Below are 20461 nucleotides of genomic sequence, written 5' to 3'. Positions count from 1 at the left end.
CACTTCTGACAGTCCGCGGGTCACATGGGACCTCTTGGTACCACGTGAGAGGCACTGCAGGAGGGTGTGGGTTCCAGGAAGTGGGATCACTGGGCACCACCTTCCAGGCTGGTCACCACAGCTGGTCAAGGGCAGAGCCAGGACTCCAGTTCTGCTGGGATACATGGGAAGACAAAAGAAGAAGGGTGCCAGGCCTGCACCCCTGGAGGTTTGTGGGTCTGGAAAAAAAGGGCTGTACCTGGGAATAGACAGGCTGGGAGACCATCAGGGCGCATCCAGTTAGGGAGAGAGAAGGGGACTCTCCAGGCTTCCCAGGTGGTGCTGTGGTAAAGAATCTGCCTGCCAATGCAGGAGTCGCAAGAGACACGAGATCCCTGGGTTGGGAAGATCCCCTGGAGGAGGAAATGGTAACCCACTCCAGTATTCTTGCCTGGAGAATCCCATGGACAGAGGAGCCTGGCAGGCTGCAGTCCATAGAGTCGCAGAGTTGGACATGACTGAGTACACACACAGGGAAGTATCAGGAGATCACGGCTTGGAGAGCACGAGTGGTCTCTGCCTCTGCCTGCCAAGTCCCTGGTCACCACTCCTGAGGTTCCCAAGATGCCTTTGCTCCTGGCTGCTGGTGGATGGATGAAAAATGCCAGACTCAGCCAATGATTTCCAAGCCATCTGGCTAAACATCCTCCCATATGAATCATGCTTTGTGAGGAAAACATTAGATTGGAATTCTGGAAATAGAAAGTTGCCTGAGGTCTCAGGTGAGCTTCCTTCTCTAAAACTGGGTTTCCTCTTGGGACTTCCCTGGCAGTCCAGACTTCATGCTGCCACTGCAGGGGGCACGGTTTGGGTTTCACCCCTAGTCAGGAAACTAAGATCCCACAGCCTGGACAACGTGTATGTGTTGGGAGGGGGAGGGCAGAACTGGGCTTTCTCAGCTTTAAAATGGGCTGACTCCTCAAATCAATCAAAACTCCAAAGACTGAAAACATGCGGTTTGATCAGCATGTAGGGCAACAGCACCTTCATAAACTGATGGTAGCCGTGGGAAGCCCAGGCCAAGTCTCTTCTCCCTAGAAGATACAGTGGGAGAATAACAGAGCCTCCTAATATGTCTACACCCTAATCTCCCAACCGGTGAATATGCTGTCTTACATGAAAAGGGAGAATTAAGGTTGCTTGCCAGGGAGCTGACTTTAAAAGTCTGATCATCCAGGTAAGCCCAACACAATCACGAGTTATTAAGGCAGCAGTCCCCAACGTTTTTAGCTCCAGTGACAGGCTTCATGGAAGACAATTTTTCTATGGACCAGGTAGGAGGGGAAAGTTTGGGGATGATTCTCATAAGGAGCTTGCAACCTAGATCCCTCGCGTGTGCCGTTCACAGTAGGGTTTGTGCTCTTATGGGAATCTAATGCCACTACCGATCTGACAGGAGGCAGAGTTCAGGCAGTAAAGCAAGTGATGGAGAGCAGCTGTAAATACAGATGGCTCCTCGCTCGCTCGCCCGTCCACTGCTCACCTCCCGCTGTGGGGCCCGGTTCCCAGCAGGCCAGGGACCAGTACCACGGCCTGAGGGTTGGGGACCCCTGCCTTAAAGAGGCAGAGTGGTGGGACATGAGGCTAGCCCACCACTGCTGGCCAGTGGGAGGGAGTCATGAACCAAGGAGTGCCAGTGGTGTGCATGAGCTGGTGATGGTCAGTCATTCTCAGAGATGTCACAACCCTGCCTTCAGGCCCCTGAGGCCTATTTTTGAATTTGACCTCCAGAGTTGTAAAGTAACCAGTTTTTTGTTTTTTTTTTAAGCCACTTAGGTTTTGGTAATTTGTTCCAGTAGTACTAAGAAATTTTTTTTTCAGCACTAAGAGATTAATACAGAAGCCCCATCTGAGGCCACAGAATGGAGAAGGAACCCACAGGACCCAAAGCAGTGCCCAGGCAGGGGCCCCTGCAGCCTTCTAGACACACTTGAACACCAGAGTTCACAGAATTCCCTGTCCGTCACTCCACAGTCCATCTTCCCCAGGGCAGCTGGGGTTGGGTGGGGAGGAACTCAATAGGTCCACGGTGGGTAAGTCAAGCAATATCCATCTTGGAGAACACTGGACACCTTGTTAAAACAGTGAAGCAGGTCCACATACACCTACCTGGGAAGCTCTCCCCTTCATGTCGTTCAATTCAAAAAAGTAGTGAATGGCAGAACCGTATTACAATTGCAATTCCGGTTTGTAAAACAAAGTCGTAAATGTGGAAAGGGGTCCAGGACCACGTTATGAAGTACCACACCCAGCTGTTACAGGTTGGGGGGAGCGGGGCGCCGAGGGACGTGGAGAAGAGGACGGGGGTGCAGGGGCTACAGGTTTGGGAGAGGAGGGCAGAGGAGCAGGGCCGGACTTCCAGCTCCTCGCCCAACCCTTGAAGACGTCAGAGAGCTCCGCTTGCCCTATTGCTCTGCCGAGGCTCAGCCCTCCGCAGGGCGGCCCTGATTGGCCTGAGCCGCAGCCCCACCCAGGGCGCGCGAGTCTTCAGGCGCCGCACCTCCTCCGCTACCTGCGCACCCTCAGGCCCGGCGCCCGAGCCGCGGCGGAGCGAGTTGGACCAGGTTCGTTGTGGACGCCCGGCCTCTCGGGCACAGCCCGGCTCGGCGTTATCCACACGCCTGTCCCCTAGCCGGCTACTCCGGCTGTAATCGCTGCACACGCCTGCAGCCGGCTCCAAGCCCACAGCCCACCATGCTGCCGGGCGCGCTCGGGGCCTGGAGACCCGTCTTCTCGAAGACGGGCCCGAGGCTTCGGGAGGGAGCCCCCAGCAACAGCCAGGGGAAGCCTCACAGCGCCCGGGCTTGGCCGCCAGGTGGCCCCCTCCCCCGCCTGGGGGAGTCGCGACGTGGTGGCCGCGTAGGGTAGGCACGTCCCTGCAGAGCCTCTTACCCACGTCCAGCCACACCCAAACCAACCACGAAGAAGCTGGGAGAATGCCAGGTCACCGCCCCGACCCCACCCCAGCTTCTCCAAATGGTGCAAGTCGCCAGCGCTCACGAGTGACTCAGCATTCACCTGGCGTCACCTCCCCCGACCCCCCACGGCCACACCAAGGCAGGCCTGTGCCCTACTTTACCTGAGTTTGGCTCCACTGCCACCCCACAGGGTCTCCTTACTGCCCACGCGGGGCACCCTTGTGTCTAAACCCCAACAGCTCCAAACTCAGACAAGTGAGCGAGGTGGGTGATGGGGTGAGAAGGGGTGGGAGCGAGGGTGTCCGTGGCGCAGGTCGGGCTTTGTGGAGACCTGGAGACGATGCTGCACAATGTGAACATACTCAACGCCACTGAACTCTGCACTTCAATATGGTTACAATGGCTAATGATCCGTGTATTTAACATCAAAAAAAAAAAAAAAAACCCAATGCCCCACCTCAAAACCCACACTCCCAGTCCAGCTGCAGGGCTCAGTTCCCCACGCCACAGTTCCACTCCAGCCCCAAAGTCACCCCCTCCAACCCCACACTAAGCCTGAGCCCTGGGCCTGGGCAGGGCAGTTCCCTTGGCCTCTAGCCCACCCTCCCTGATGTCACCCCCCGGACCACCACGTTGATGGGCCCCTCCGTGATTCTGCAGAGGCAGCATTATCAGAAGCCCCCGGGCAGACAGTCAGGCCACATTCTGGCCAATGTTCACCAGCCCTGGGACCCCATGCTCCCACTTCCCCAGCTGACAAATGAGGCTGACAAACAGGAACACCCCCTTTGGATTGTGGACAGACAGAAGGAAGGGAGGGGGTAATACACTGGAACACCTGGAGGAGGCCTTGGGCTGAGCAGGTGGACGGCCTTGTGTTCCTCTGGCAGGTGGCCCCAGCCCCAGATCACCCCTCAGCCCTGCATCACATGGCTGCTCTTCCCAGAAGTCGCTGGGACCTGCAACCACCTTTGTCCACTTGGGCCCAGACATCTCCTTTAGTGTCTGGAGGCAGGAGCAGTGGCTGGGGCCGTGGACAACTCTGCCCCAGACCTGCTCCCCTGTGAAGGGGGAAGGGGCGCCCACCTAGGACCCAAATGAAGGGAAGTCAAGACGACCCCAGGCTTGGGGCTGCACTAACCCCTGCTAGGTCATGGTCCTCAGAGCCAGCAGGGCACCCCCGAATCCCCCGCCCCACACCTCAAAGTTGGTCTATCCAAGGAGACCAAGAGCCCACGCTCCCAGCATGGGGGGGCTGTTGCCAGGGCCAGGGCCACAGAAGGCACAGGATGACACTGATGGACAAACACAGAGGTAGGGTGGGGGACACACACTGAGGACCTCAAGCTGCCCACCAGCACCAGGCAGGGTCACCCACATTTCTGCCAACCCTGGGGGCACATGGATCACTGCATCCGCTCAGGAGTCGGGTCAGGAAGTGGGGTTGGAGCCCTAATTATCCCAAGGGCTCAAGGCAGCGTGGGACTGCTGGTTGGGCAGGTTGACCAGGGTCAGCGCAGGGGCCCCAAGGCCAGTGCAGACTACTCCGGAGGTCAGAGAGGAGGGCCCAGTGCTGGGTCGAGGTCCAGCACTGTGGCCCTGGGCCTCCACTCTGCCCACCCAACTCAAGAGTGCAGACAATGACCCACAGCACACCCTTGCCTCCCAAACCCTCTGCGGTGCCCACTGGAGGCCCCTCCCTTCCCCAGCTCCTTCCACCATTTCCTTGTCTCCAGGAGCAATGGATCCTGTTCTTTCTTGAACATTCCAAGATGTAGCTCCCTTTCCCTCAGCACCACAGGCAAACTTCTCAACCCTCACACTTGCTCCCTAAGCCCCTTCCTCCAGCTCTTCACCCCTTTGCAACCGGCCCATCTGCCTGTGGGCCTGAGGCCTCCAACACATCTGTCTAACAAAGAGGAGTCCCGCTGCCTCCACTGAGCCCCAGAATCCCACAGGCAGGGTGCAGCGGCCACTCCCAACCCTAAGGGACAGATACCCACCCGCCCCCACCGAAGGGCCACGGGGTGAGGGTGGAACAAAGTCCCACTGTGAAGCAAAATTCAAGAGACCAGGCGCATCCCTACGGGGCACACATTTATCCAAGCCGCCGCCTCCGGGCCGAGGCCTCCACCTGGGCTGGGGCTCCCTTCGCTCTCTGGAGACCAGCTCCCCGATGCGCAGCCGACAGTGTCCAGCTGGGGCTGGGCATCCCCTCCAACGGTGGTCCTGGGTCACGGCCTGGCCTCCTCCGCCTGCCATACCAGCTCGCCCGAGATGTAGGTGGCCCGGACGTGAAGAGAGTCGTCGAGCACCACGAAGTCTGGGTCAGAGTGGGGTGGTGAGAAGGGGGCAGAGGCAGGGTCGCCGCTGCCCCACCACGAGGCTGGGGGGGGGGGGGGGTGGGCAGGGGAAACCGAGGCCCAGAACACGATTTCCACGGGACACCCTGGCCCATCACAGACCAACTGAGGCCCCGGGAGCAAGGCTCCTGGCAGCAGAGGGCAGCCAACAGTGTTCCCACACACCCTTGCCAGGCCCATCTCGGAAGCCAGAAGTCCTGGCCTGCCCGAGGGGGAAGGGGGACGGACCAAGGCCCTGGCCAGGCAAAGCCCCTGGGAATGGGGAAGCGCCTGCCTCTGGCCCACCTGCCCCCACCCTGGCCCTGTCCCAGGCCTCCTGGGAACCCCCGGGCCACCCCCTGTTGCGCCCTGACCTGCGTCAGCCCCGAAGTCCAGGGTCCCCTTGCGCTTCTCCAGCCCCAGCAGCTGTGCTGGGTGCAGGGACGCGGCCTCCAGAGCACACTCCACACTGCAGCCTGTTTGGGGACACGGGTGGTGGTGACCAGCCCCGACCCCCAGCTGGCTCTGCCACTCGACGGGGTGGGGGTGGGGGGGAGGGGCAGACTGAGTCCTGGGTGGCCTCCGGACACCCGGGGTCCTGCTTCCAGGAAGGGTGCTCTCTCTGGAAGCCAAGGGGAGGGGCTGAAGGCATCTGGGCCCCAAGTGTTTTGTGAGTGGGGTCCCTGCAGGGCTGGGGTGGGGCATGGTGTGAAGAGGGTCCCCAGCGGGGTGCCCCCCAGCCCTGGAACTTCAAAACCCCCTCCCCCCCAACCTGGGGATGCTGCTGGTACCCCAATTCTCTCCAGCCCCTGCTTCACTCCCCAAGCTGTCATCTGCCTCCTAAACCTGTCTCCCTGCTCCTCCAACTAGCATCCTGGACCACAGTGCTCCCCGCAGCCTGACACCCCAGCCCCAAGGCACTGCATACAGCCTCGCAGGGCCTGGCCCACCACGGCCTCTGCCAGACACCCACCCCTCCCCCTCATAACATGCCAACCCTGGAGCACAGCCCCCAGCCCCCAGCCCTGCAGCCACAGTCTCACAGGCCCCACCCTTGGGTGCTGTGGCTCCAGGGCCAGTCGCTCTGCGTTCCGGCCCTCTGCTGGTTCGCGCCGCCCTCTCCTTCTGACCGAACCTCATGCAGGCGGGACCGTGGCCACATTCCTGGGGACCCCACCAGACACAGGCCTTGGTGGTCCCTGCCTCCAGCCTCTCCCAGAGGCAGCCTCTGCCCCACCGCGGGGCACACACGTGGCAACACCCCCAGCCTCACTGACCTGTGGCCTGCAGGAAGTGCCGCACGCAGGTATCCATTGGGGCGATGCTGCCGCTCAGCGTGCTGGTGCCTTGAGAGCAGAGAGGGCAGGTTCTGGGGGCAGGAAGCGGGGAAAGGACACCAGGTGCCCAGGCCACTCCCGGGAATCAGCAGCGAACACCCGGGTTCTCACGTCCCACCAGCATGCCGAGTGTCTGGCTGGCAGTGCTGGGGACGGGGTCACTTACCTGCCACATAGGCTGTCAGCCCGTCCACCTCCACCTCCTGCTGCCCCAGCGTGTGTCGGCCGTTGCCCAAGCCCAGTGCAGGGACAGCATCAGTGACCAGCACCAGCCCTGCAGGGGGAGGGGCCTCAGGACCTGCCCCACCGGGTCTTCCCGCCCATTCCCGCCCCGTCCTGCTCTGCCACTCACCCTTGGGATGGGCCCGGTGGGCAATGCGCAGGGCGGCTGGGTTGGTGTGTATGCCATCAGCAATCATCCCATAGAAAATATGGCGGCCTGCGGGCAGCCGATCGCTGGTCAGGAGCCCCACGATGCCCGGGTCACGGTGGTGGAACTGGGTGGGGGCAGGAGGGGGCAGTGAGTGACAGCAGGGCCCCGCCCCCCTCCTCCAGAGCAGGCCCGGGACTCACAGGCAGCATGGCATTGAAGAGGTGGGTGATGAAGGTGGCCCCACTCTGCACAGCTTCCTCTGCCGTCCCCAGGTCAGCCACCGAGTGCCCTGCGGGGACCCAAACTCAGATTCAGCTCTGGGAGCTGGGGCAGACCCCCTGAGGCAAGGACGCCCCCCTCCCTTACCTAAGGACACACAGATGCCAAGGGCCGTCAGTGCCCGGATCACCTCGTGGCTGTGGCCCAGCTCGGGGGCCAGCGTCACGATGCGGACATTGTCCAGGCCCCCGTAGGTGGCCAGCAGGTCCTGGAAAGCGTCGGCCTCAAAGGAGCGCAGGTGGGCCTCCGGGTGCGCGCCCCGCTTCTCCCGGCTGATGAACGGGCCCTCCAGGTGCACCCCTGGGGGGGAGGGGAGGGGCTGGTTCTAGCAGGCCCCCCGCCCTGCAGCCCCCACCCTGGCCCCTCTTGCCTGCCTGCCCTCCCTCCCTGGTCGGGCATCTGGAAGGCGAGGGGCTGCCAACAGGTCCCCAAGGAGCCTCCCAGGGTAGGGGCGGGGAGAGGGGCGAGCCACTCACCGAGGACCCCTGCCCCATGGGGACCACCACTCTTCACGGGGATCTGAGGAAGGACCTGGGGGGAACCAGCTGTTAAAGCCCTGCCCCCACGGCCCAGCACCCAGAGGTCACAGCCCAACCAAGGTTAGAGGCCGGAGTTCAGAGCCCAGCCCCTGCTGGCCTGCCCTCAGGTGTTAGAAGATGGTTGAAGGCCTCAACCACAGGAAGCACAGCAATCCAGAAATGACCTGGGGACTCAGGACTGGCCTGCCCGAGATGACCCAGAGGCATGGAGACAGCGCCCAGGCAGGGGGCAGGAGCGAGGCAGCAGGGTACTCAAGGTGGCCCCGTCAGACAGCAGCCAGGATGCAGCGGACCGCACACCAAGGGCCTGGACCCAGCCAGGGCTACCAGCCTGACGTTGCCAAGCTGCAGGCCCAGGAAGTGGGGCTGAGGCAGGAGGCGTGCACGCCATCCAGGCAGAGCGAGGCGCCAAGGCAGCGCTGAGTGGCCGGAGAGCTCAGGCACCAAGGGTGCGGCCACACTGTGCCCGGGTCTGAACACCAGGGGCCAAGTCACCTTTGTGTGACAGGCGCTCAGGTGACACATCTCAGAGGTGGACAAAGCAGGCAGGAGTCCCAGCCCACACCCCACTTCAACATGGAGAAGGACAGGGATTTTTAAGAGGCTTAAGTTCAGTGGGACAAAGACAACAGGAAATAGGCAGGCTGAGTCGGACGCCTCACTGGTGTCCAGGCGGGCGTGGGCAGCCAGCGCAGCGAGAGCAGGGTGCTAAAGCTCCCACAGGAAGACAGGACAGATGGAACCTATGCGGAACCCCAAAATTCTGAACCCAGAGGGAGACACTGGGCTGAAACTGTGGGGCTGAGTCAGCAGATCAAAAATCTAAGCAAACAAAGAAGGTGAATTCCAAGGAAAACAGAGCTGACAGATGAGAAAATGACTTGCATGTCTTGATAACTGAGTGAATCAGAACCATGGGAGACTCTGGGGAGGGTGTGGGCTAGAAGGACGTGAGACAGGGCCGGGGGCTGCCGAGAAGCTAACGTGAATCTTTTCCAGCCCGTTTACACTACCGTAAACCAAAAAACAGGAGTATCGGTACAACTTTTAGAGATATGGAGACAAGTTCCACAGGTTAGCTGAGTGGAAAGTGACCCTCTCTTGGAGGGAACTGGTGGGAGCAAAGGGCTGAAGTTTTTCCTAACGAGCCAAGTGATACACATAAATTCACTACAGAGTTAAAGAGTGAAAATAAGAAAAAGAGATAATGGCTGAGTTTTCCCAGAAAAGTTTTTTAAAAGAGAAAGACTGACAGAACAGACAGTCTTGGAGCGAAGGGAATGAGGCACGTGCGAAGCAGGAAGGCAGCAGAAAGGGCAAGGTACAGAGAGCCTGGCTGTCACCCTGAGGTGCCTGATGTTAACTCAGCAGGCAGTGGGGCTGAAGTGGAGGACAAGGCACTCTGACCCTCCTCCTGGAAAGGCAGGAAAGGGCAAGGCGGGAGGAGGAGACCCCAGAGAAAGAGCAGGTGGCCTCAGTGGACCTGAAGAACTTCTGACCAACTAGCAATCCAGTTCCACCCACTGTGAACAGGCCCTGGAAGAAGGCGGGCCGAACAGCAGGAGCAGCGCGTGGGGGCCTGCAAGTGAACGGTCCTGTAGCTTCTACGGCAATCACCTTGTATTAACATTTTCATATTCAAAGCCCCCCTCAATTTCCTCCACAAATCAGTTTACTATCTACCTCCCAAGGCATTTCTGAGGGGTGACCAGTGCTGGGAAGAAAACGTTAAGATGGAAGCCCTACTGGCCGGAAACTCCTTCCCTAAGGTCAGGATCCTTGAAGATGCTGTAAAGAAGCTGCAGGCGCCCACTACTGGGGCCGACAGAGCAAAGCAAAGGCCTTCCGGGCAGAACACCTGGGGGGCAAAGGAGAGAGCTGCCTGGGCTGCTGCAGGGGAGCTGGAGAGGGGTGGGTGATGTGCAGAGCCAGGCACCCGCGGAAAACACCCAGGCAGGAGCAGGGCTGGGACAGCGGTGGGAGATTGGATAACAGCCACTAAACACCCCCTGATGGGGACCAGAGAGATGAGGACAAAAAATAAGGGAGCAAGAGAGTGGATTTGTTCCCAGGTCCCGAGCAGGAAGATCACGGCCTGATGACTAAGCGAGAAAACACAGAACTGGGGCCAGTTTGCAGCAGGAAACTCAGCTTGGTTTTCGACACCGGACTCTGTGATGAGAGAGTCGAGGGAAATTTCCAGAAAGATGTGCGCAGCTGACATCTACCAGAGGCTTAATATGAACCGAGTGTAGTGCTGAGCACACAACACTAATAGATGGATTCCACTGTTGTTCTTCACACCTTAAACCTTGTTTAAGTTTTGACGAAAATGAGACTAGGAAACAAGAAATGAATGTCCCGTGTTGCTCAGCTGACAGATGAAGTCAGCAGGCTGGGACTGAACCCAGGGAGTGTGGCCAACCTCCCCCAGCCCTGGCTGTGAGTCTGTGCACACCCCAGATGGGGACCCGGTACCAGATAGGCAACCTGGGATCCTGGGCTGGACCCTGTTCTGGAGGAAAACTACAGAACTGGGACCTAAAAGGTAGAAGAAAGGATAACCTGATTAACTTTGAGAACTCAAGAACTCTGTGCTATTCGTGTTACCACAAGCGTTTGAAAAAGTTTAGTACCAAATAAACAGGCATGATGTATGCCTGCAACAGTTCAGAGAAACAGAACAATATACAGAACAAGACAAGACGGAATAATACAATGTGATAAAGAGCAAAACCAGAAAACCTGGGTACAGAGTGAAACTTCTTAAAGGAACAATGGACCTTGGACAACTAAATCCCAAAACTTAAAGAAGTGAAGATTAGGGGGTGTGGACCAGAGCAGCAGAGGAAGCCTGGGGTGGACAATGGGGCTCCTTTATGAAAGCTGTTCCCAGGAGCTGCCTGCTACGGACCGCTTTGGGGGATGAGCAGCTAGGATGTGGCAATCTGAAAGTCCCTGGGGCAAGGGACGGACACACACGACTGAGCGGAGGCGGGTTTCTGGTGCCTGGAGGCGGCCGGCGTGCAGGCTGGGGAGGGCTGTGTGGCAGGTGAAGGTGCTGAGGCTCGGAACGCGGAAGCCCGCGGGCACCGACGCAATGGCAGACCAGCCAGAGGGCCACCTGGATGAGAAAGACCGGGAGAGGGGCCCAGGCCCGGGGGAAGGCGGCCAGCAGGTGAGGCCAGGCTCGAATGCCAACCGGGTGCTGGCTGACCCAAAGAGATAAGATTTGAAAATCAAGAGGCCAGGTGCTCACGGAGCCTCCTTCCTTTGAGGCCGGGAGCCTAACCTCACCTTGTGATAAACCTCCAGTGGTGATGTGACCAACGTGGGGCAGAAAGAGGTGACTCCATGCGACAGGATCCTCCGGGCCACCAGGGCAACCCCCGAACCCACGTCCTCCGAGGCCTGTGAGAAGTCAACGCCAAACCCACCTGCGGCCACAGAAAAGAGGGGGTCGCCCAGGGCTCGGAGCTTCCCCTCGGGGTCCCCGCCCCGCGGGCCCGGGCCGCACCGTTTATCTGCACGTCGATGAAGCCGGGCGCCAAGATGCAACCGCCGCAGTCCCGCTGCTCGTCAGCAACGCGCCGCTCCTCAAAGAACAGCTTCTCCGGGTCCAAGATGCGGCCCCCGCGCACCCAGAGGTCCTCCCTGCACACAGAGCGGGCGGGGGCTCGCGTCGCCGGCCCGTAGCCCGCCCGCGCCCCCCGCCCCGCACCCGCGCCCACCTGAGCAGCGCGCCACCCCTCAGGATGCGGCAGTTGGTGAACTGGATCACCGGGGCCCGCGCCGCGCCCTGCCCGCCGCGCATCCTGAGCCCAGCCAAGCGGGAGGCGCCGGGTTCCGGCCTGGCCCACGTGACCCTCAGCTGACGGAGGCGCAGCCACGTGACCGGCGCGCCCACGTGACCCGCTTGGCCCGCAGTGACGTGGCAGCGGCTTCAGCACCGCCCTCCGCCCCTCCCTCCCGGCGTACCGCCCCCGCGCCGGGGCCCAGACAGCGACCCACACACACACAGGAATCCGGTCACATCTGAGAGCTTTATTGGACACAGAGCAGCGCCAGGGCCCACGGGCCCGACACACTGGCCCGCGGCCCAGGGCAGCCAGAGCTGCAGGAGGTGGTTCCATCCAACGGGTCTCAGGGTAAACGGTAACCGCACAACGCAACAACAGTCTACCTAAGGTTACTATAGAGTTGGGAAACGGAGAGCTGCTCCACAGACGTATGAACAGGTCAAATCTTTATAAATAAACATCCAGTGAAGAGAAAATGACAACTCTAATTCATCCTTATACACAGAGCACTCTAGGGCAGATGGGTGGGGGCGGCCGGAGGCCGGCGTCCTCACTGGTCAGGGCCGGGATGGGAACTGGTGGGCCCAGATGTCCACAGCACGGGGCGGGGCGGGCAGGGGCGAGGCTGGGGCAACAGACGGTGGGCACTAGGACACTGCGCATTTACAAGACCGACTACTGGCGGGCGGCTGCCCCGTGCGTGTGTGTCAGGCTGTTTGTTGTGGAATGAGGAGGGGGTGGTCTTGACATCAATCGTATTCTGTGGCTGGCGGCCCGCAGGGCTACTTTGTGGAGAGGATGAGGGCGACGATGAGACCGTAGAGGCCAAGCACCTCCGCGAAGATGAGGATGAGGATCATGCCCACGAAGAGCCGCGGCTGCTGGGCGGTACCACGAACGCCCGCGTCCCCCACAATGCCGATGGCGAAGCCCGCTGCCAGCCCGCTCAGGCCCACGCTCAGGCCCGCGCCCAGCTGAAGGAAACTCCTGGGGGGGAGAGGACACAGGAGGCACATCGGTCCACCACCGGACACCAGCAGCCCACCCAAGGCCCCTCCCCGCCCACAGCTTCGACCCAGGCAGGCAAGGGGAGAGCCGGCCGGCCCTCACCTGTAGAGACTGATGCCGTCATTCAGGGAGTTGGCAATGAGGACTGCCACCACCAGGCCGTAGATGGCGATGATCCCGGCCATGACCACCGGGATGATGGACTTCATGATCATCTCTGGCCGCATGACAGACATGGCTGCGATGCCTGTGCCGCTCTTGGCTGTACCATAGGCAGCGCCCAGGGCTGGCAGGAGAAAGTGAGGTGAGCCCAGAGAACCTGGGGCCAGGACCCGGCAGGCAGCTTTTGGTGTATTCCAGGGCCAATGCAAAGTTCTCACCTCCGAGGGCAAGAGAGCCGGAGGTGGCCTCTGGAAAGACCGGCCACAGGCCAGCACTCACCGTCTCCTCTGTCCCTCCCCCAGAGGCTCTCCTGGCTGTCTAGCCTACCTGGGCTCTTTCGCTCCTGTGGAACCCCACCCCAGGCTCACAAGCACTCCCCAGGCCTGCTACACAGATCCCATGCTCCCACAGAGCCTCAGACCCCTAAAGGGGCGCTGGGACAGGCTGCCCTGCCACACGGGCAAACAGGTAGCTGGGCCCCAGCAGCAGTGCAGATTCCAGGCAGCTTCTCGCCTGTCTGGGGTTCCAGGCTCGTTCCCAAGTCAGGAAAGGCCTGGAAAAGCACAAGCTGCATATCTCAATGGCCGAGACGTCCAGCCAGGGTCAGCCCACCAACCCTGGGACCACATCAAAATAGCACACAGAGCCCCTGCAGGGCAGGTCAGGGAAAGCTGGCCTGGCAACTCGCGCTCTAGGCCAGAACTTCGTCCACTCCCCAGCCGGCACGCGGCAGTCCCGACAGCTCCGGCCCCGGAACATGCTGCACCCAGCGCTGGTGTGTTGAAGAGCTCCATCAGGAAAGGCCCTCCTGGCACACAGCAGGCCAGAACCCTCGAGTTCGAGGAGAATCTCAACCAGACAGAGGCAATCAAAGAAAACAAGGAACAGGAAGGATACTGGGCTGTGAAGTCATCACCCAGGCCGACCCCAAGGCCTCCGCAGACACCTCTAAGCAGCCCAGTTTCTCCGGTAAGGCGGGAGCGGGTGTCTAGGCACTATAGGGTTCCCGTCTCCCCAGCCATCGTCCCTCCTCCTCTTCCCAGGGTGGACTGCCTTCCAGAAACCCCCCTCCTCCTGCCTGTCCTCCAAGTCTAGAAAAACGTTTGCAAACACAAGGGAAAGCCAGAGAAAGCCCAAACAGGACACCTGACCGCTGCCTGCCCCCGAGGCTGCTCCTGCGCTGAGCAGGGGCCGACCTGGGGCAGAGGTGGCAGGGCCAGGACAGCTGCAGACATTCCTCTGGACCTGACTCACCTAGCTGGGCGGCTAGATGACTAGTCTGCACTCACTGCAGAGCAGCGGTGAGGCCAGAGGGGCTCTGCGCCTGATGAGGCAGATAACAGCCCCTCCAAGCACAGCAACACATTCAGGAGAGTGGGGAGGTCTGGGCAAGGGCTTCATACAGGAGCTAACTGATCGGAGGGATGCCAGTGAGGTGGCGGACTTAGAAAGATAGGGCAAGAGAAAGACAATTCCAGACCACATGGAGCAGAGACACTGGGCAGGGAGCAGAGGGAAACAGCCAGCAGGGGCAGGGCAAAGGACCTGCATGGTTGCCGCTGCCCCACGCACTCGGACATCGGGCCGTCAGGTGCTGGTCTTTATGAAGCTGTTCCTGGAGCAACAGGGAATTTTTTGGCTGCCTCCTGCAGGCGCAGCACCACAGCAGGCCAGTGCCGGGGCTCATTACTCAAGGGCAAGGGCACGGACACAGGCTGCTGCATGGCGCCGGGTGAGACCTTACAGGGAAGCCAGCATCCCAGGCAGTGGGCCCAGCAAGGCTGCAGTTGGGGAGTCAGCTAGTGAGCTGGGCCTATCCCCACAGAGGGCAGCACAGAGATAATGTGGCTGGGGGTGGGGAGCAACCAGAGGAACGAGGGGGAGGAACAGAAAGACTGTCAGAAGGAGAAGCAGCCTGGTCTGGGCAGGCCTGGACACCAGCTCCACAGGCCAGGCCGGAAGCGGTTCCAGATGGTGCAAGACAGAGAGAAATCAGGAGATGGTTCTGCAGGTCCACGAGTAGGGAGGAAGCCACTGACGGGCCTGCGGGAACAGGACAAAGAAACAATCTACAAGACTTGGGTCACAAAGTAAGAAAAAAAGGGGAAGCTGGAATGGGAGACGGGGATCCAGCGTGGACCTCATCCAATCCAGGCAGGCCAGGAGCATCTGAGCCAAGGGTAGCAGACACAGATTGCCGTCATCCTGGCAACACCTGAAGCCTGGAAACTGCAGGCAGGCACAAGGAGGTGGATGAAGACAAGTCCTGGAGAAATGGGCTCAAGAAAGAAATGAAACCAGAGTTTGACCCAGTTGGACAAGTGTAAAGAGTTGGCGACTGCATGGCCACAGTAAGCCGCCTATGGGGCAGGGAGAAGGGTGGAGCTGTGTACAAGCCAAGCAGAGCAGGTGGCCCCCAACCCCCAAGAGCCTGGACCACTGCTACCCTATTCTCAGGAACTTTCAAAGTCCTACTGGTGAGGGCTCCGCTCAAAGGCACCAAGTAAGTTCTAGAAAGAGGGGGAAGCGAGGCACCTGGTGCCCGGAAGGAGGCCAGGAGCTGGATACATAAAAAGGCTTGGGGGGAAACAAAGCCAGAATTCACATTCCATGTGGGCAATGTTCTTGTCTTGCTCACTGATGTCCCCCAGTGTCTGGCACCCACGAGTTCAACTGAGATTGGCTGAATGGCCAATGACAGACACAACCCACAAGTGGCCAGGCACCGGCCCTGGAGGTATTCTGGAAGCAAACAGCAAGAGACTGGAGGAAAAGGAGGTACAGCTCCCTGCAGCAAGGAGCGGGCACAGGCGGCTCTGGAAGGTGAGGAAATAGTGGGCGGCACCCAGGGTGGAAGGGGAAGTACAGGCATCTCTCCCACCACAAATGACCCCTAACTCGACCTGATGGGAAGGGCAGTGCCCACTCAGCGGCTTGTGACCTGCAGCAGGCAGGCCCGGGCAGAGGAAGGTCCCCACGCCCCCACCCCACTGGTGTTTACAGTCAGCAGAGACTGTTTGGAGTTCAATCCCTGCACATACCTGCACAGGGAGCCTCTCCAGTCCCAGATAGGGTGGGGCAGAGCGAGTCATCAAAGCCCCAAACCAGACGAACCCAAGGAAGCCTGGACTAGACCAGGCCAAACCAGTCGGTGGGGCTGTAGGGTGGTCAGGACTCACTTCCCTGGATCCCACATCCCGGGCCGGGCCCAAGTGCTCTTCGCCCAGAAAGACCAATTTTCACTGAATTTTACACCCAGGACTATTAAGACCCCACTTCAAAACTAGAGGGCCACCTAGAACCCTGCAAGGCCCCCTTCTCCATTCCGGAGGCAGCCCCTCCCAATTCCAGGCCTCAGGGAAGGGGAGAAAGGTCATTCATTCATTCAGGCCTGAAATGAAGACTCCTCCCAAGGAAAAAAGCTCAACCCCCTCAACGCTGAGGCTCCACGATAACTTGCCCATTCAGAAAAGCGTCCACACACACAATGCGGAGGCTGGCCTGTTCCCCAGACATCCACCCTGCGCCTTCGGCCTGTCTGACCCACCTCCACCCCTCGGCTCCACTCCCACCTCTGGGTCCCTGCCCTGCTCTCAAGACCAACCTCTCAACCCAGCTTTTCCTACCAACCCACACAGCCTAGTGTTGGGAAACACTGACAAGCCCTAACCGGAAGCACCTGCTTAAGTGCAGACCCACCTGATCGCCCCCCACCCCCGCTGCCCCATGGAGGCGGGGGGCAGGCCGCCACAAGGGCGAGACCTCCGCGGGGAGCACCCAAGGGCCGGCCCCTTGTGGGGGCAGCTTTCCGAGGCGTGATGTCACACCTGCCAGCAAGATGGGCGGGGGGCGGGTGCGGAGCAAGCGCAGGACCGCGGGCCCCCACCCCAGTCTGCTCCCGCCTCTCCGGGGACTAAGATGGCAGCGGCGCCGCCGCCCCTCCCCCGCACCGACGAGACCAGCTGGCAGGTGGCTGTCCGGGACACCCTGGGACCCACACCTGGGCCCAGTCCGCAAGCCCCGCTCTCCAGACACCCGACGGCCCCTGCAGCCCTCAGGATCCCGACACCCCACCCCCCGCAGTCACGTGAGACCCGGGACCCCCCCCAACAGCTCGAAATTACGTCAGAATGACGTCACACGCCGAACCCCGGGGAGCAACAGGCACGAGCCCCGCGCGTCCCCCGTCTCCCGGGTCCCTCCTGCCACGGCGCTCACCGCTGAAGACCATGGCGGCTGAGGCGCCCATGACCGCGAAAAAGGAAGCGTACTCGGGGCCGCTCTTGGCCTCGGACATGTCTGCGGGTGGGGAGGGGGCGAGATCAGCAGGCCAAGGCCGGGGCGAGGTCGGGCCGGACGCGGCGAGCAGCGAGCTGCGCGAGGTGAGCTGTCCGGCGGATGCGAAGGCGACCCGGCCCGTCAGCCGCTGCGCTCTAAATACCAGCACCGCAGGACAAAATGGCGGCCGCGGCCGCGTCACATGACCGGAGCCCCGCCCCTGCGGCCCTCACCACTCCGCGCGGGAGGGGGGGGCCGCGGCGGGCACTCCGGGCGCCCCGCCCCGCCGGCCTGCACCCCAGCGCGCCGCCCCGCGCCGGCCGCCGCGGGCGCCCCTGGGACCCCGCCGCGATGGGCCCGTCCGGTCGCAGGGCCGGGGCGGGGCGGGGCGCGCCTTGATTAGCATACGGGGCGGGGCTCTCGGCGCCCCGCCTTCTCTGCGGCTGCGCGGCCCCGCGGGGGTTCGGTTACGAGCGAAGCCTTCTTCTAGGGTCTCCGTGTCGAGCCCGGCCGCGGGGTTCTCACGGTCCAGCCCGCAGGGACTCAGGACCGCGTGAGGTCTACCCCCAACGTCCTCACACCCTCCGGGGTGACCTGAGGGCGGAGCCGGAGTCGTGTCCCCGGTAGCGCCGCCCCCAACCATCCCAGTCCCCTGTCGACCCCGTCTCCAGTCTCTTCCAAACCCGCCGGCCCCCGCCCAGCAATTCGGGATTTCTCCCGTGGCTTCCGAGGAAAAGGAGGGCCCCTACCCAGCATCTGTGCCCTCCTTTGCATCAGGGACTTAGACTGCTGTTTTGGAGGAGTTGTCTCTACCCCTCAGCTTGTAGGCACGGTTGGTTTGAAACCCTGCACGACCTGTGCAGTCTTCCCCAGATGGCTGAAGCGTCTGGAGTCCCTTGTCCTGCCTGTTCCCACCGCAAGCCCACGAATCCAGGGCTGCCCTTATTTCTGGAACAGCAGTAAGTGGTTCCCTCTGAGGCTAGCAGACGGTCTGGCCTGGGGCTGCGACTGCCGTGATAGTCTCATGTGGCTATCCTGGTACCCCGACTGGCTGCCTTATCTCTACCCACCAGCTCTGGTTCCCTCTGCCCTTTCATCTGGTCCGTTTCAGGAGCCCTGGGTGACTGTCATCTGATCCTGGGTCTCCCTTGAGTCCCACCCCTTGCCCTGACATTAAAGCACTCTTCGTGAACAGCCTGCGCTGCAGCAGTCATCAGCCTTCTCCATGTGGGCAGCGGGGTCACTACCTCTGGCCTGGTCTTCCCACTGGACCCGTCTTCCACACCAGGAACCTGCCTCATAGCCTCTTCTCCACCGTGAGGCTGGGTCTGCACCACCCCCAGCGGCAAACTTGCAGCCCTTGAGTGTCATGTCTGTCCTGTTTGCAAAGAGAGGAGGCCGCCATTCGACTTGAGCCCTCCCCACCGCCCTCCACCACCTGACTCTGACTTCTGGAAAGAGGAATCTTCACTCAGTGTCTGCAGCTCCTCCCCAGCCCGCTGCCCTGGCAGGTTGCTGGTAACCGAGCTGACAGTTTGTCAGGCTCCCTGAAGGGGCCTGTCTGCTGCCTCGGCCTGCTGCCCGCCTCCCCGCCCCTCCACTCTCTGTAGTTCACCCCCAACCTGCCCTGCTGTGCTCATGACCTTCCTCGAGTCACAAGGAGAAGCAAAGACGGGCCCAGGTGCTGAAGCCTCGGCGTCACTGCAGGTTCTGGGTGTTCCCAGGGCTCCGCCTGCCATGCCCTGGGTGATCAGCCATACATTTCTACAACTGAAGCCATCCGGGCAAGCACGTGCCTGAGTGCCTGCCCCAGGCTCAGCCCCCATAACTCCAGGCACTCAGGGTCCACAGCCTGGGGAGCCCAGAGCAGGGAGCTGACACGGCTGGGTGGGGGAGGCTGCATGCTGGGGCAGAATTCAGCCTAAGGAAAGGAGGCGCAGGACAGCCCCCCTCGGACAACTGTACAGCCAAAAGCACGGCGGTGGCAGAGCGTGCGAACCCCTCCGTGGCTGAAGTCCTGAGACTGAGAGGTCAGGGAGACCGTTCCCCCCACAGGTGCAGAGGACAGTTCGGCTCTGCTCACTGGCTTCTGGTTTTCTGCCCAAGTTCTGGTGTGAGAGGTCCCAGTGGATCTCCAGTGGGCCGCTGACACCTCAAACTGAGCTCACCTCCCCCCACGTCACCAGTGGCTTCCCCTTGGGTTATTTCCATTTCCAGCAAGAGGCACAACCAACCATCCAGGCAGCCGCCTCACTCTTCATTACTCACCAGACCCCGAGGTTCTGTGGCTTCCCAGCTCTCAGCTGTGCCCCCACCCCAGTGCTGCCGCCCCTCAGGCGGGCCTGCACTTCTGCCCTGGGTGTCCACACAGCCTCTCACCTGGCCACCTGCCCAGTCTTCCCCGCCCTGTCTCAGGGGACCTTCCTGACGGGTACATTGGACAAGCCTCTCGGGAATCCTTCACCATCCCCCTAAGCATTGGGGGAGGGGGCGCATTACCTAATCCTCTAATGATCCTTTGTGGAAGGTTTTACCGTTACCCTCATCCTGTGGACAAGGAGCAGGTCTAGGAAGGTGAAGCACCTTGCCTGGTGTCAGTCAGCTAATGAGGAGCGGAATTGAAACTCAAGCCCTGCTGGTTGAGCGTGGTCCATGCAGCTCTCTACACCGCCTGCTTCCTGCCTGAGGGGTCAGGGAGTGTCTGGTGACCAGTGACAGACTCAGGAGGGACCCAGGTCACCTTCCCCTTGGCCTCACAGCTCCAGGCAGGCCCTGGGGGTGGGGGAAGGTCCAGGGGATGTGGAAGGGACTGGCCAGGGACACACGCCTCTGCCTTCTCCCTGCCAGCTGTGCGGCGCCTGCTATGAAGTCACAGCATCACAAGCTGCTGGCCTGTCTCAGTGCGGGCGGGGATTTCCAGGAATAAAGAAGGAAGTGCTGGGACTTCCCTGGTGGTCTAGTGGCTAAGACTGTGCTCCCAATGCAGGGGGCCCAGGTTCAACCCCTGGTCAGGGAACTGGATCCCACATGCTGCAACTAATGAGTCTGCATGCCACAACGAAGACCAAGCACAGCCAAATAAATGAAAGGAGAAGCTTTGGGAAACTCAAGCCAGAGACCCTGCTAGGGACAGATATACAGAGATGCGGGGTGGAGTCCCACTTTCCCTGAGGGTTCTAACGGAGGTGAACAAACCCACTCTCTGCACTGGAAGATGGTAGGAGAGAGAAACCCAGTGACACTTTGCAGAGGAAGGGCTTCGCTGGTGGTGCTAGTGGTAAAGAATCCATCTATCAATGCAGGAGCCGCAAGAGATGCCAGTTTGATCCTTGGGTCAGGAAGATCCCCTGGAGGAGGGTGCGGCAACCAACCTACACCAGTATTCT

General features: G+C 60.9%; 2 protein-coding genes across 3 annotated transcripts; both read right to left on the bottom strand.

Moving 5' to 3' along the window:
- Positions 1-5037: 5037 nt before the first annotated feature.
- On the bottom strand, positions 5038-11697 carry AMDHD2 (amidohydrolase domain containing 2). Of its 2 annotated transcripts, XM_070460792.1 has the most exons (12): positions 11559-11697; positions 11345-11481; positions 11125-11264; positions 7765-7819; positions 7376-7588; positions 7210-7298; positions 6989-7133; positions 6803-6910; positions 6577-6645; positions 6352-6463; positions 5674-5775; positions 5192-5280 (listed from the first exon to the last, which is right to left on the bottom strand). In XM_070460792.1, the coding sequence occupies exons 1-11, from the start codon at positions 11639-11641 to the stop codon at positions 5679-5681; spliced, it is 1248 nt and encodes a 415-aa protein (XP_070316893.1). In that variant the 5' UTR covers positions 11642-11697; the 3' UTR covers positions 5192-5280; positions 5674-5678. The 2 variants fall into 2 exon arrangements, with proteins under 2 accessions (XP_020753229.2, XP_070316893.1); XM_020897570.2 differs by lacking the exon at positions 6352-6463 and having other exon boundaries at positions 5038-5280; positions 11559-11695.
- A 154-nt stretch (positions 11698-11851) lies between these two features.
- ATP6V0C (ATPase H+ transporting V0 subunit c) lies at positions 11852-17278 on the bottom strand. The gene is made up of 3 exons (XM_020897561.2): positions 17016-17278; positions 12738-12921; positions 11852-12614 (listed from the first exon to the last, which is right to left on the bottom strand). Exons 1-3 carry the CDS (start codon positions 17092-17094, stop codon positions 12410-12412), a joined length of 468 nt encoding a protein of 155 aa, XP_020753220.1. The 5' UTR covers positions 17095-17278; the 3' UTR covers positions 11852-12409.
- Between the last annotated feature and the right edge of the window lie 3183 nt (positions 17279-20461).

The sequence above is a fragment of the Odocoileus virginianus genome, chromosome 33, assembly GCF_023699985.2.
Source record: "Odocoileus virginianus isolate 20LAN1187 ecotype Illinois chromosome 33, Ovbor_1.2, whole genome shotgun sequence".
Lineage (NCBI taxonomy): Eukaryota > Metazoa > Chordata > Mammalia > Artiodactyla > Cervidae > Odocoileus > Odocoileus virginianus.
Note: the sequence above shows the minus strand (reverse complement) of the source record. Positions and strands in the feature narration are given on the sequence as shown.

What these genes read in the sequence shown, in the direction of transcription:
- AMDHD2 (XM_070460792.1), bottom strand. Translation starts at nt 11,641, where the DNA reads ATGCGCGGCGGGCAGGGCGCGGCGCGGGCCCCGGTGATCCAGTTCACC. An exon ending in CCATGGGGCAGGGGTCCTCG is followed by an intron (nt 7,589 to 7,764) that starts GTGAGTGGCTCG and finishes CCTCCCCCCCAG; the next exon opens with GGGTGCACCTGGAGGGCCCG. An exon ending in GCACTTCCTGCAGGCCACAG is followed by an intron (nt 6,464 to 6,576) that starts GTCAGTGAGGCT and finishes TGGGGTCCCCAG; the next exon opens with GAATGTGGCCACGGTCCCGC.
- ATP6V0C (XM_020897561.2), bottom strand. Translation starts at nt 17,094, where the DNA reads ATGTCCGAGGCCAAGAGCGGCCCCGAGTACGCTTCCTTTTTCGCGGTC. An exon ending in AGCCGCCATGGTCTTCAGCG is followed by an intron (nt 12,922 to 17,015) that starts GTGAGCGCCGTG and finishes TTCTCCTGCCAG; the next exon opens with CCCTGGGCGCTGCCTATGGT. An exon ending in GACGGCATCAGTCTCTACAG is followed by an intron (nt 12,615 to 12,737) that starts GTGAGGGCCGGC and finishes TCTCCCCCCCAG; the next exon opens with GAGTTTCCTTCAGCTGGGCG.